Source organism: Homalodisca vitripennis, chromosome 6 (genome assembly GCF_021130785.1).
Source record: "Homalodisca vitripennis isolate AUS2020 chromosome 6, UT_GWSS_2.1, whole genome shotgun sequence".
In the NCBI taxonomy this organism is placed as follows: Eukaryota; Metazoa; Arthropoda; class Insecta; order Hemiptera; family Cicadellidae; genus Homalodisca; species Homalodisca vitripennis.
In genome coordinates, this window is record NC_060212.1 from 156,033,957 (window position 1) to 156,047,890 (window position 13,934).

Below are 13,934 nucleotides of genomic sequence, written 5' to 3' on the forward strand. Positions count from 1 at the left end.
TGCAATAATTTATCTAGATCAGCACGGGAGCGGAGCGGATATGAACAATTATTTCATTGCCAGATTTTCTAATCAGAACCTTTCCTTCCTTAAACCATACATATTGATATCCAACATCTTTTAGGTTCTTAGTATAGTATAATATAGTATAAGTTCTTTATTGTATGCAGTCAGATGTTCATTGATGTAAACTTTCGATTCAGGCGCTTCAGCAACAAAATTGGTAGATTTAAGCAAATTCCTTTTTTCTTTAGCCTTTGCAAGGACAAGGTTTCGCTTTTGGCGGTTAGAAAATTGCAAAATAATAGGTTTTTGTCGGTTTTTGTTACGTTGAGTAGGAACTCTGTGCCCTGCCTGAATGTCCAACTCATAATCGATAGGGACATCAAGAGATTTCACAGCTTGAGATTTTCACTAAATGGAAGATCTCAAGCTGTGGAGTTACAATCTACCACATCCGGTGTCACAAGCACAGTCAGATCTAATCTGCAACCAATTACCAGAGGAGTTCCTCAGGGATCTGTGCTAGGCCCTATATTGTTCATCCTGTTTACTAACGACTTTCCGTCATTTCTCCAAAACAACAGCACTCACTGTCTAATGTATGCGGATGACACAACCCTTTTAATAAAAGATGACTCAGCAGAAGAACTTTATGTTAACTCTTTAACATCACTGCAAAATGCTCTCATGTATAGCAAAGTCAATGACCTAGCACTAAACCCCGACAAAACAACTCAAGTGCATTTCAGTAGGAAAAAAGACCAAACACCAAGTCTACCCAATATATCAGTAGGTAATCAGGTCAAGTTTTTGGGTATCACAATAGATAACAAGCTTTCATGGACAGAACAAGTAAATAACACCTGCAAAAAAAATGAGCACAGGACTCTATGTAGTAAAACGAATCAAATGGATTGGAACTTTAGAAGCTGCAAAAAACTGCCTATTACACTTTGGTGGAATCACATATCAGATATGGCCTGGTTGTCTGGGGCAGCTCTGCTGGAAACCTTAATAGAATACTCATCTTACAAAAGAAAGCAGTTAGGACTCTAGCTGGACTGGAACCACTTCAAAGCTGCCGACAAGCCTTCAAGTCTCTGGGTATACTAACAGTAACGGCTCTCTACATACTTGAAACAATCATACATGTTGACAGACTAAACCTCCAAACCAACAGTGACATCCACACCTACCATACCCGTAATGCTTCCAGATACATATTGCCTCAACACCGCACTGCTCTTTTTGGTAAAAAACCATCATACATTGGTAGAAAACTCAAAAATATGCTCCCAGAAAACATCAGAAACCTATCAGGAAATCGACTCAAGAAAGGACTTCAAGACTACCTAGTGAAAAGACCAATATACACCCTTGAAGAGTTCCTGACAACGCCAAGCTGAGAAAGAACTGCACTAATATTGAATGACATAAAATATGTGACCATTTTTACTTGTATGACATTTTGAATTTTGTATGACACTATTACTGTACTTTATGTTCATGTAATAAAGGAAAAAAAAAAAAAAAAAAAAAGAACATTTTTTACAATGTTAGACATTGCCTCGCCTTTAGTTTCTGGAACTCCATCAATTTGTACATTGTGGTTTCTATTGTACTGTTCAAGCTCCTCGAATCTAAGTTTCATAAAAGTTAGTTCATTTTTAAGTTTACTATTTTCTAACACAACTGCTTCATTACATTTTTCTACTTCTTTAACTTTAGAGGTAAAACTAACAATAGTCTGCTCATATTCATTTAATTTATCAGAGAAAAATTAAATTGAAGTTTTAATTTCCTCAATTTCCCGTTTGACTTCCTTAGTATGCAATACAAAGTGTTCATTAATTGTGCTTTCAATTTTCTGTAAGCATTCCTCATGCATTTTTTTAATCAAATCTGTTAGGTTACCTGATGTGGATTTTGCAGTAGGACAATTCTTACATTTCCATTCAGATCTTCTCTTCTGACCCATTCTTGTCCAAGTTTGCTCAGAAATTCCAGCACAATCAAAGTGTAATTTACAATCACTTAGCGTACACAATGCATATTCACCCTCATTTCCAGAAACAGGATCTTGACAAATAACACAATTATCACTCATGATTGAGGTTAAGTATGAACAGCAGACGTCTGCACAGCACCAAGTCCAGCAAGCACTTCGTACCCACATTTTTCAACATTTCGGAACCCCGCCACCTTAGTTTCCGATAATGGGAGCCAGTTTGTGTCCCATATCTTCAAAACAATGTGCTTTGGGCACGGAATACACCATGTGACCACTTCCCCTTTCTACCCTCAGCCTTCTCACGCCGAAAGGTTTAATCACAATCTTCGGTCTGCTCTCATTGCCTTTCATGCGGAGAATCAGACCACCTACCTTGGATCCAATTTGCCTTTAATACGGCCCAGCATGAAAGTCACAAAGCAGTCCCTTTCGAGTTACTGTTTGGCTTTCCGCCAAACAGCCCGTTGGCCAACATCTGGAAAATTGGCAATCTTTTGCCACCCCCCGGTACTCCCAATGTGAAAGCCACTTGGGAGGCAGCCAGGCGGAATCTTATTGGGCAAAGGAGTTAGTAAGGAGGAAGTACAACTGAGGTCGTATTGCCAATCCCTTCCAGGTGAGGGATTTAGTTTACTGCAAGGCTCACTCAGTCAGTTCGGCTGTGGATAAAATGGCTGCTAAACTTTGCTATAGGTGGACTGGTCCCCACCGCATCTTGAAGTTTCTGACTCCAGTGACTGCCCAACTGGGAGATCCTCAGTCTGGAAAGATTTTCAGAAAGGCTCATATTTCTCATCTTAAGCCTTGCTGGGGTAATCCGTGATTGCTCTTTAGTCTGTACGGGAGAGATTTGGGTCCAGAGGCCTGATCTACCTCGGCACCTTCTGTCTCAAGTTTTCCTGTTTTCTGTCTTTATTTAAATATATATTTATTTTATTTAAATTTGATTTCGGTATAATTTTATGTTGATTTAACTCATTGTGATTTTGTTTTTTATTTTCCCTTGATTTTGACGGGTTCTAAATTCGGGTTGCAGGCGAGGGTTCTCCATTTCTTCATCGATAATGGAGATCTGAGAGGACTGGGAAGAGGGTGGTGAGTGGGCCTTAGTTCTAAGGTTCGTTTTATTTGTAATGTTTGCCCGTAGTTTTTGGGCAAGAGCATTCGTTTCATTAGCTGTTAGGTTTGATTTGCTATCTATGGTGTTTTTCTGTTTGAAAAAGGAAGCAGCTGTTGGTTTTTTGCCCTGCAGATAGCCTGTTAAACTGTGAATCCAGTTATACCACAGACTACCTGTCATCCACTAGACTGAGCTTCTGTTCCGCCGTGAGAGTCACACAATCCAGCACTACATCCTGCAGAAAGTCTGTTAAATTGTGAATCTAGTTAAAACAGTGAGTACCTTTCATCTACTAGAGTGAGCTTCTGTTCCGCCGTGAGAGTCACACAATCCAGCACTACATCCTGCAGAAAGTCTGTTAAATTGTGAATCTAGTTAAAACAGTGAGTACCTTTCATCTACTAGAGTGAGCTTCTGTTCCGCCGTGAGAGTCACACAATCCAGCACTACATCCTGCAGAAAGTCTGTTAAATTGTGAATCTAGTTAAAACAGTGAGTACCTTTCATCCACTAGAGTGAGCTTCTGTTCCGCCGTGAGAGTCACACAATCCAGCACTACATCCTGCAGAAAGTCTGTTAAATTGTGAATCTAGTTACAAAACAGTGAGTACCTTTCATCTACTAGAGTGAGCTTCTGTTCCGCAGTGTGAGAGTCACACAATCCAGCACTACATCCTGCAGAGAAAGTCTGTTAAATTGTGAATCTAGTTAAAACAGTGAGTACCTTTCATCTACTAGAGTGAGCTTCTGTTCCGCCGTGAGAGTCACACAATCCAGCACTACATCCTGCAGAAAGTCTGTTAAATTGTGAATCTAGTTAAAACAGTGAGTACCTTTCATCCACTAGAGTGAGCTTCTGTTCCGCCGTGAGAGTCACACAATCCAGCACTACATCCTGCAGAAAGTCTGTTAAATTGTGAATCTAGTTAAAACAGTGAGTACCTTTCATCTACTAGAGTGAGCTTCTGTTCCGCCGTGAGAGTCACACAATCCAGCACTACATCCTGCAGAAAGTCTGTTAAACTGTGAATCCAGTTACAACACAGACTACCTGGCATCCACTAGAGTGAGTTTCTGTTCCATTGTGAGAGACACACAATCCAGCACTACATCCTGCAGATAGCCTGTTAAACTGTGAATCCAGTTACAACACAGACTACCTGGCATCCACTAGAGTGAGTTTCTGTTCCATTGCGAGAGACACACAATCCAGCACTACATCCTGCAGATAGCCTGTTAAACTGTGAATCCAGTTACAACACAGACTACCTGGCATCCACTAGAGTGAGTTTCTGTTCCATTGCGAGAGACACACAATCCAGCACTACATCCTGCAGATAGCCTGTTAAACTGTGAATCCAGTTACAACACAGACTACCTGTCATCCACTAGAGTGAGCTTCTGTTCCGTCATGAGAGTCACACAATCCAGCACTACATCATGCAGAAAGTCTGTAAAATTGTGAATCCAGTTAAAAGAGTGATTACCTTTCATCCACTAGACTGAGCTTCTGTTCCGCCGTGAGAGTCACACAATCCAGCACTACATCCTGCAGAAAGTCTGTTAAATTGTGAATCTAGTTAAAACAGTGAGTACCTTTCATCTACTAGAGTGAGCTTCTGTTCCACCGTGAGAGTCACACAATCCAGCACTACATCCTGCAGAAAGTCTGTTAAATTGTGAATCTAGTTAAAACAGTGAGTACCTTTCATCTACTAGAGTGAGCTTCTGTTCCGCCGTGAGAGTCACACAATCCAGCACTACATCCTGCAGAAAGTCTGTTAAACTGTGAATCCAGTTACAACACAGACTACCTGGCATCCACTAGAGTGAGTTTCTGTTCCATTGTGAGAGACACACAATCCAGCACTACATCCTGCAGATAGCCTGTTAAACTGTGAATCCAGTTACAACACAGACTACCTGGCATCCACTAGAGTGAGTTTCTGTTCCATTGCGAGAGATACACAATCCAGCACTACATCCTGCAGATAGCCTGTTAAACTGTGAATCCAGTTACAACACAGACTACCTGGCATCCACTAGAGTGAGTTTCTGTTCCATTGCGAGAGACACACAATCCAGCACTACATCCTGCAGATAGCCTGTTAAACTGTGAATCCAGTTACAACACAGACTACCTTGGCATCCACTAGAGTGAGTTTCTGTTCCATTGCGAGAGACACACAATCCAGCACTACATCCTGCAGATAGCCTGTTAAACTGTGAATCCAGTTACAACACAGACTACCTGGCATCCACTAGAGTGAGTTTCTGTTCCATTGCGAGAGACACACAATCCAGCACTACATCCTGCAGATAGCCTGTTAAACTGTGAATCCAGTTACAACACAGACTACCTGTCATCCACTAGAGTGAGCTTCTGTTCCGTCGTGAGAGTCACACAATCCAGCACTACATCATGCAGAAAGTCTGTAAAATTGTGAATCCAGTTAAAAGAGTGATTACCTTTCATCCACTAGACTGAGCTTCTGTTCCGCCGTGAGAGTCACACAATCCAGCACTACATCCTGCAGAAAGTCTGTTAAATTGTGAATCTAGTTAAAACAGTGAGTACCTTTCATCTACTAGAGTGAGCTTCTGTTCCACCGTGAGAGTCACACAATCCAGCACTACATCCTGCAGAAAGTCTGTTAAATTGTGAATCTAGTTAAAACAGAGTACCTTTCATCCACTAGAGTGAGCTTCTGTTCCATTGCGTGAGAGTCACACAATCCAGCACTACATCCTGCAGATAGCCTGTTAAACTGTGAATCTAGTTACAACACAGACTACCTGGCATCCACTAGAGTGAGTTTCTGTTCCATTGTGAGAGACACACAATCCAGCACTACATCCTGCAGATAGCCTGTTAAACTGTGAATCCAGTTACAACACAGACTACCTGGCATCCACTAGAGTGAGTTTCTGTTCCATTGCGAGAGATACACAATCCAGCACTACATCCTGCAGATAGCCTGTTAAACTGTGAATCCAGTTACAACACAGACTACCTGGCATCCACTAGAGTGAGTTTCTGTTCCATTGCGAGAGACACACAATCCAGCACTACATCCTGCAGATAGCCTGTTAAACTGTGAATCCAGTTACAACACAGACTCCTTGGCATCCACTAGAGTGAGTTTCTGTTCCATTGCGAGAGACACACAATCCAGCACTACATCCTGCAGATAGCCTGTTAAACTGTGAATCCAGTTACAACACAGACTACCTGGGCTAGAGTGAGTTTCTGTTCCATTGCGAGAGACACACAATCCAGCACTACATCCTGCAGATAGCCTGTTAAACTGTGAATCCAGTTACAACACAGACTACCTGTCATCTACTAGAGTGAGCTTCTGTTCCGCCGTGAGAGTCACACAATCCAGCACTACATCATGCAGATAGTCTGTAAAATTGTGAATCCAGTTAAAAGAGTGATTACCTTTCATCCACTAGACTGAGCTTCTGTTCCACCACGAGAGGCACACCGTCCAGTACTACATCCTGCAGATAGCCTGTTCCTCTTATTGTCACCTTCTGATCCTCATAGGGGTTGTTGGTGACGTAGAGCTTCAGTTCACAGTCTGCCTGGCCTTCTGTCATGGGAAGGAACACCACTCCCACCTCACACACCTTGCTATGTGCAAGCCTTACCACCTCTTGTACAAAGTCTGTATCTGTCAAACATTGCATCACTTTTAATGATTCTCCAAATAACCTTACTGACAGTTAATTAATTTTAACAATAATTATGAAAAATCTGAATTAATTGAAAATTATGTTAGCCCCTTAATGGCTTATTGCAAATGACAAAAACAAAAAATTCCTTATTTTTATTACATTTTTTATTTATTGGCCAATTTTAATTTTAAAAATCACACATATTAGGTAGTTTTTTTTTTAATTTTTAAGCTAAATATGTCCAAAACTCACCTAAATATGTTTTTAACTGATTTTGGTTGAATTTGACATAGGTCTTATAAATGAATAAAAATCAAGGTACATCACTTTTTCATGTATTATTTACACACAATTATTTGTGAATACTGGTTTTAGTAGTTTTTTTTTTCAGTATTGTAAACCTTGAAGCAGGGAGCTGCAATGTTTCTGCACCATAGTCTCCACGTAAGCCAACAGTATAAATAAATAAATATATATCTATATTTTTAAAAAGTATGAAACACATTTAATACAATAAAAATTTGATACGATGGTGGATATCCTCTACACTTTCTATAACAACTGATATTTATTTGGACTGACAACTAGCAACCACTTTTGAGTAGATGACTGATTAAAGTTTACTCTGTTATTACTCATGAAGCAAAAATATTGCTGATTGAAATTTAAATTTCAAGGATACAGATAAAGCTATATGACAAAATAAAAGATATGGCACATATCACTGTAATAAAATATGCATAACATCAGTTAAGGACAAAACAGGACAAAATTAATATTACTTGGTATAACGGTATGTATAGTACAATTATGAGTATTTTATATTTTGTGCATATATAAGGTGTTTTTGCCAGAGTTGTTTTTAATGCAGTATATCTGGTTAGGTACTTTTATGTTCGTTGGTTTGGAATTTAAACGGTAAGTATAAAATAAAAAGTACAGTACAGAACAAGTACTGCATAAAAACACAAACAAGTAATAAACGATGCAAGCTTCCCCTTCTTAACTACAGGTCTTAAAATTATCTAACACTAAATTTATACAATGTAAATGCTCAATACCTTTACACTGTAAAACTTCTCTATCACATATTCGGAATGAAAATGCTTTGTGTTTGTTCCCAACAACTTCTATAATTACCTGAAAATAATAAAAATTATTACTGGACCTAAATACTGGAATGACAACCACCAATACTACTTGGAGGCGGTTGTTATGACGATTTGTGGGAGAACTGATATTCGGACGGTCTAACGTGACGGACTGTGGGTCTGAGTTACAGACCTGTCTGTGACCGTAGCACTTTTTATCATTACTGTGAACCTTGTACTATACCAACTCTCCCCTTTATTTAATATGATCCCAACACAGGGCAGTTGTCCATGAGGGACAGACAGAGTGAGGTGAACATGGGTATTGATTGGCCTCTTCTTAAAAAAATGAATCGAGTTTTAATAAATCAGTCTTAACTTTTTCCCATTCTAATTTGGAACAGGATATGAGATAAGGAGCTGTTCTAGTACAAAATGGGAGTACGCCACACTATGTGTTGGGTAACAGGCTTCACTCAGCTTGCATGCAAAATTTCAAGTGTAGCTCATTTCATTTTTCAAATGTCCTGACACAGAAATAGACAGACAACCATATAGACAAGAAATGTTTATATCCCCTGGCAGAAAAAAGGGAAATTGTGCCAATCTATTGAAAGATAGTCTTCAAGGACCCTCAGCCAAATTTCATGGTTGGCAATGCACTAATATAGAATTCATTCTTATTTAGGTAGACATGAATTTTCATTCAAAATTTGAAGTCTAGAGGTCAAAACTTTCTCAAGATATCTTACTCTATTACCTGGTAAAAACTAAGGAAACAGTAATTATAAATGTTTTACAGAAAAGTATTAAACTCTTGTTATACTGAGTAAACTCTGACAATAATAAAAAATACTCAAGATGTTAAATTTCATTCTTAAAAATTAGGTAATTACTATAAGAATAAAACTCAGAACAAAAGATTTAGTATAGTAGCGCTATGTATGTTATAAAGAACATAGCTTTTCAAAACAAAAGTTTTTCTAGCACACAATTCTCATATGAATGCAAGGTCTATTCTCTGGAAAGTTAAAGCCACAACTCATTACTATTATGTAAAGATTAATAATGACTGAATGAAGAATACTTATTGAAATTAAGCAACAAATAATAGCCAATATTTAACCCTAAGATGGACTTTTTTAAAATTTTTAACAGTTCAGTGTGGCTTACAATTGACTAAGTATATTTTAATTTTCTCATCTCTTTGCATCATTATGCTAAAACCATAGAGAAGCGAAATAGTTCTTATATAATTTAAAACTCATATGTGTGACTCACCGTACAATTGATAGAGCCACTGTTGACAAAGACCACCTGTTCAGAGATTGACTGTCCTACGAGGGTAGGAGAAAACTCAAGGATGGATGGAGAAGCAACGTCACATATGGAAGGACGTGGAGGTTTGATCACTTGCACCTGAGGCAAGTGTGCCTTCCCGATCAGTGTAGCAGTGAGCATCTGTGGCTTGGACTGTTCAGGCACCATCACACGGACCTGCAGCTCTTCTGTGAACGTCTTGAACCCACATCAAGAGAATTTCAATTGTGTGTGATTTGTATTTGTTTTGCGTGTTCTCCTGCTTAACCCTTATTCTGTCTATTTCCTACAAGTGGGTAATTTGGAGTATCCAAAAAGCAGAGAGAAATTTTTATGCTGGTACAGCACTGTACTCATTGCAGAGCAACCAAAAAAATTATCAGTATCTATATTACCTTTACACCTAAGTATTATCTTTAACACTTTGAAGACTTAAGCTTTGAAGTGTGTTTCCTACTATAGAATACTCCCACAGAATCTACACTGAACACATTTCCTCCAGTAGACTGGGGATTTTACACATGTAGTCTTACTCCAGACTATGACCATAACTGCAACGGGTGAAAGTGTTTTCCACTGTGGACTTTATACCTTCTTTTAAAATAATAATACAGAGAGCAATATTTGATTAAATATGGATAATATTTTACTAAACAGGAAAATCAAATGTATCACACTGTATATTAATTGGAGATTTTTAAAAATAAAATAAAAAACATTACTTAAAAATCACATTTTTATTTCTATACAAAATTGGTTTAAAAAGAATCTATTTCTTAAAATATACAAGAAAATAGATTCAATTAAAAGATTAAACTGCCTTGTAAGTAAATATATTGCCCTAAAAGTCAATCGCTGCAGATTCCTTTGGCAATTAAAATTCATTGAGGCATACATCTAATAACATTGATACGACACAAAATGAAAGCTAACCGACCACTATGTAGAGGCTGCTAGCCCCAAAGAAATAACATCCTTGGCTTCACTTGTAAAATTCCAGTTTAAACTTGTAAAAACTGTGCCCAGATACTTCAAGCAGTTAATTTAGTATTAAAATTAACGTTAAAAACATAGTCCCAACGTCAATAGTAGGCTATGTGGAAACCCTTTAGTCATGGGGAGAAAACAACCAGCCCCTAGGTCCTATGGCTATAGTCTCGCATGAGATTATACATACAAAAAAACTTTTACCAAAAGTACTTCAATAGTAGTTTTCAGAGTAAATTTCAAAAGCAATTTAAGCTAAAGCGTACAAAATAAATGAGATTAGATGAATACTCACGCCAATTTGTGTGGGCACGAAAGATATCCTGAAGCAGAACTCTGATTGCGACATGATGGAAAACTTGCTGGGTTCAAAAATGAAGGCAGACTGTGGCGTGGTATGGGTGGAGGTCACTGTGACCTCGCAGTTCACCAATCCCATGTTACGCAAATGCAGATGCATACTTAGACTGGCCTCGGAGCCGACACACACATCATTGAACCGCAATATTTTCTGTTCCTGATGGAACACGATGTGTGGTTCTCCCTGATCAGAAATAGTTCATTCATTCAATGTGCCCTTATTTACTTTTTAAATTCAGATACAATTCTTACTACTTAATTCATACTCTAAAGATTAACCTCACAATACTCAGGCTAATGCTGCAATACTCAGAGAACCTCCATTATAACTGGTAATTGTTTTAGTTACCGATCACAGAACGCATCAGTATCACACTGAGAGACATTGTAATAAGGCTGAAAAAATGTGCTGATATCTTTCGCTTGTATAACTAAAGAACAGTTATTGTTCATATCCCACTTAGCTGGGAGTATACCTTTTTTATTTTAAGACGAGTATTCCTAATGGCTGTGCAGTGATAGCTGTCAATGTTATATACTTATATGTGGCAGGAAGAACAGCGTCTTGCCTTTACGTGTTGGGACGTTTGTATTAATTTACTACAGATATGTTACACACTTTAGCTGCTCGCATAAATGTCACCTACACAGCATACATGGATTATTCTTCTTCTTCTTATTATAAAATTCTCCAACACATTTATAGTAGTTGAGAATAAAGCTTCTTGCACAATTTTATAGTTCCCCTACATTGGGTTTTAGTACTAAATTTGGTATTTAATTTACAACATACAAAATTAGAACATAAGAATGAAATTAATAAAATATGAATACATTAATTAAATGGATATAACAAAAAACATTAAAAAAAAATTATTGTTGAAATTAGATGATGATTTGAGAGTTTAACAGAGTTTGGAAATACTACAAAACAAGAAAAATTTTGAGAACCGATACTTGATCTCTTATTCAGGTGTCAAATCCTTTTAAAAAGTTACTTTTACACTATCTTAATATAAATGACACAAAGTTACATGGAAAGTGAAGTAAAAATGAATGATTTAATTTATCAACTCTACTTACATCTCTGACAAAGTCCTCTGTAGAAACTGGGAGGGCTTCTTGAAAAATGTAATCAAGGTTGTCAAAGTTTACTGAAGGGAGGAAAGCTGCAGCAGTCAGAGTGATATGAGTGCCTTTCTTCTTGTTCCAGGGATGGTCCAGCAGTTTGATCACAATCACCTTTAACACGTACATATACATCACTTTGTAACCGTATACAGTTTCGACGCTTAAAATTCAATTCTGTTAAACTTTTATTCAATATACTTACTCTTACTCTTACTTACTCCCAGGGCCATTTATATCGGAGGTGATATTTAGCCGCACCAACAAAGCTCCTCCATCTTGAACGGTCCTCTGCATCTTCCTCTGAAGCACCCATCTTCTCCATATCAGCCTTCACCTGGTTCCACCATCTCACTTTTGGTCTCCCCCGGGCCGTCTTCCTTCTGGGTTACCGTACATTACCCTCTTCAGTTTGCATTCCTCTTCTCTTCTCAAAACATGGCCTGCCCAACGGAGTCTTCTGCACTTTATTTCTCCTATTACATCCGTACTATTGTAGAGCTCCCTGATTTCTCTATTATGTTTTCTTCTCCATACCCCTTGTTCACATGATGGCCCATAAATTTTACGTAGAATTCTATTCTCGAAAACTAGAAGCTTTTTCTCATCCTTCTTATTTAGCCTCCACGTTTCGGATCCGTACAAAAGCACTGGACATATAATTGTTTTGTATATTCTAGTTTTAGTTTTGTGAGAGAGAGATTTGGTTGAAAGTATCCTATTGCATGCATATACACATCTATTTGCTGAGTTGATCCTATTTTGTATCTCTGGTTCATCTGTGTTTTTATTTGATATTGTGACCCCAAGGTACTTAAAGTTCTCCACTTTTTCGAAAACATGCCCATCAATTTGTAGGGGTCCTCCTCTTTGATTTTGATTCCTTCTAAAGTGCATATATTTAGTTTTTGCATCATTCGTCTTCAACCCCACTTTCTCTGCCTCACTCATAAATAGTCTAGTTAGTGACCTCAAATCATCTACATTTTCTGCAAATATGACAACATCATCTGCAAAAGCTAGGATGTTTAGTTTAGCTCCCACTTCCACCCCTAACTCCCTCTCTGCTACACTCTGAAGTGCTTCTTCTATGGCAATATACTAGTTCTATATACTTATACTATATACAATATACTTCTTTTATTCAATATACTACATTTAAATCTATATATAAAAAAACTAAATGGATGAGAATTATTTTCCTTCTAAAACCTTAACATAAAATTGAATAAGATGTTCCTCCACCTTTCACTCTGTCACAAATCTTCCTTCATAGTTGAACAGAACATAACAAATGTGTGCTGATGACCAGTGATGTCAAGCTTTTTTGAAAAAAAAAAAAAATTACACCACAATTTAGTACTTGTTTTGTGCTAATTGTACAACAGTATCAGAATTTAAATGCACAACAGTACAGTAAAAGTTATTAGCCAACATGTAATGGTTGGGCAAGTGACATGTCAGCCAGGTCATATTGTAATTTCCTAAATCATGATTCAGTACTTAATCCTCTCCCAGGCAATTGCCTTGAGTCACCATGATGGAGAGCCTGGCACTTAGTCCAATCTCTACCAACTGCTTTATCAGTGCTGCCATCATGTGGCTAGTTTTAGAACTGCAAATGGAGATATATATCAACAGTATTGTTATCCTTGTTCGTTGAATATTTTTATACTTAGGAGTAATATCTATGAGTAGCATATGAAATATTTTATTATTTCACTCTTTATAGACAGTGATGTAATTATTTTTCATTACAATTTATTCCAACTTGTGTTGTTATTTCACAGAATTATTGGAACTATGTAACAGATCAGTTAAATTTAAATTTAATTTTTGAATAGTTCGTGGTAAATCGGTAGGCGGACATAGTCAAATCAACTCTAGCAATATAGTCTTGTTCTTGACTAACTCCGAATCACATGTGAGATTGAAATAATTAATAAAGAAAAGATAAGTCAACTTTATATTAGAATCAATTATAATTATTTAATTTTAAAAATTACAAAAGAAAGTTATGTTTAATACACAGTATTAACAAAATATTAAATAGTAATTGAAAGAGTAGTAGTTTGGGTCCAAGACTTAAAGTTAGGACGTCTGTTCCTGTTCTTTTTTCTACTGGCGATCTCGTCCTTTTTAATTTCTTGGTTTTCTTGGTGGAAGGAGCTGATGCTACTGCGTGAAACGATTTAAATATATTTTACTACTTTTTAATCAATGATTTGAA

The 13,934-nt window shown here is 37.5% G+C and overlaps 1 protein-coding gene across 1 annotated transcript in view; it reads right to left on the reverse strand.

The window, feature by feature from the left end:
- LOC124365041 (hydrocephalus-inducing protein-like) overlaps positions 1–13,934 on the reverse strand; it is a 213,041-nt gene that overhangs the window by 20,621 nt on the left and 178,486 nt on the right. Inside the window, exons 50-54 of the mRNA XM_046820939.1 lie at positions 11,660–11,818; positions 10,512–10,760; positions 9,191–9,427; positions 7,880–7,958; positions 6,580–6,814 (exon numbers count right to left, since the gene is read on the reverse strand). Coding sequence (XP_046676895.1) covers positions 6,580–6,814; positions 7,880–7,958; positions 9,191–9,427; positions 10,512–10,760; positions 11,660–11,818 — 959 coding nt within the window. The remainder of the gene's footprint in view (positions 1–6,579; positions 6,815–7,879; positions 7,959–9,190; positions 9,428–10,511; positions 10,761–11,659; positions 11,819–13,934) is intronic.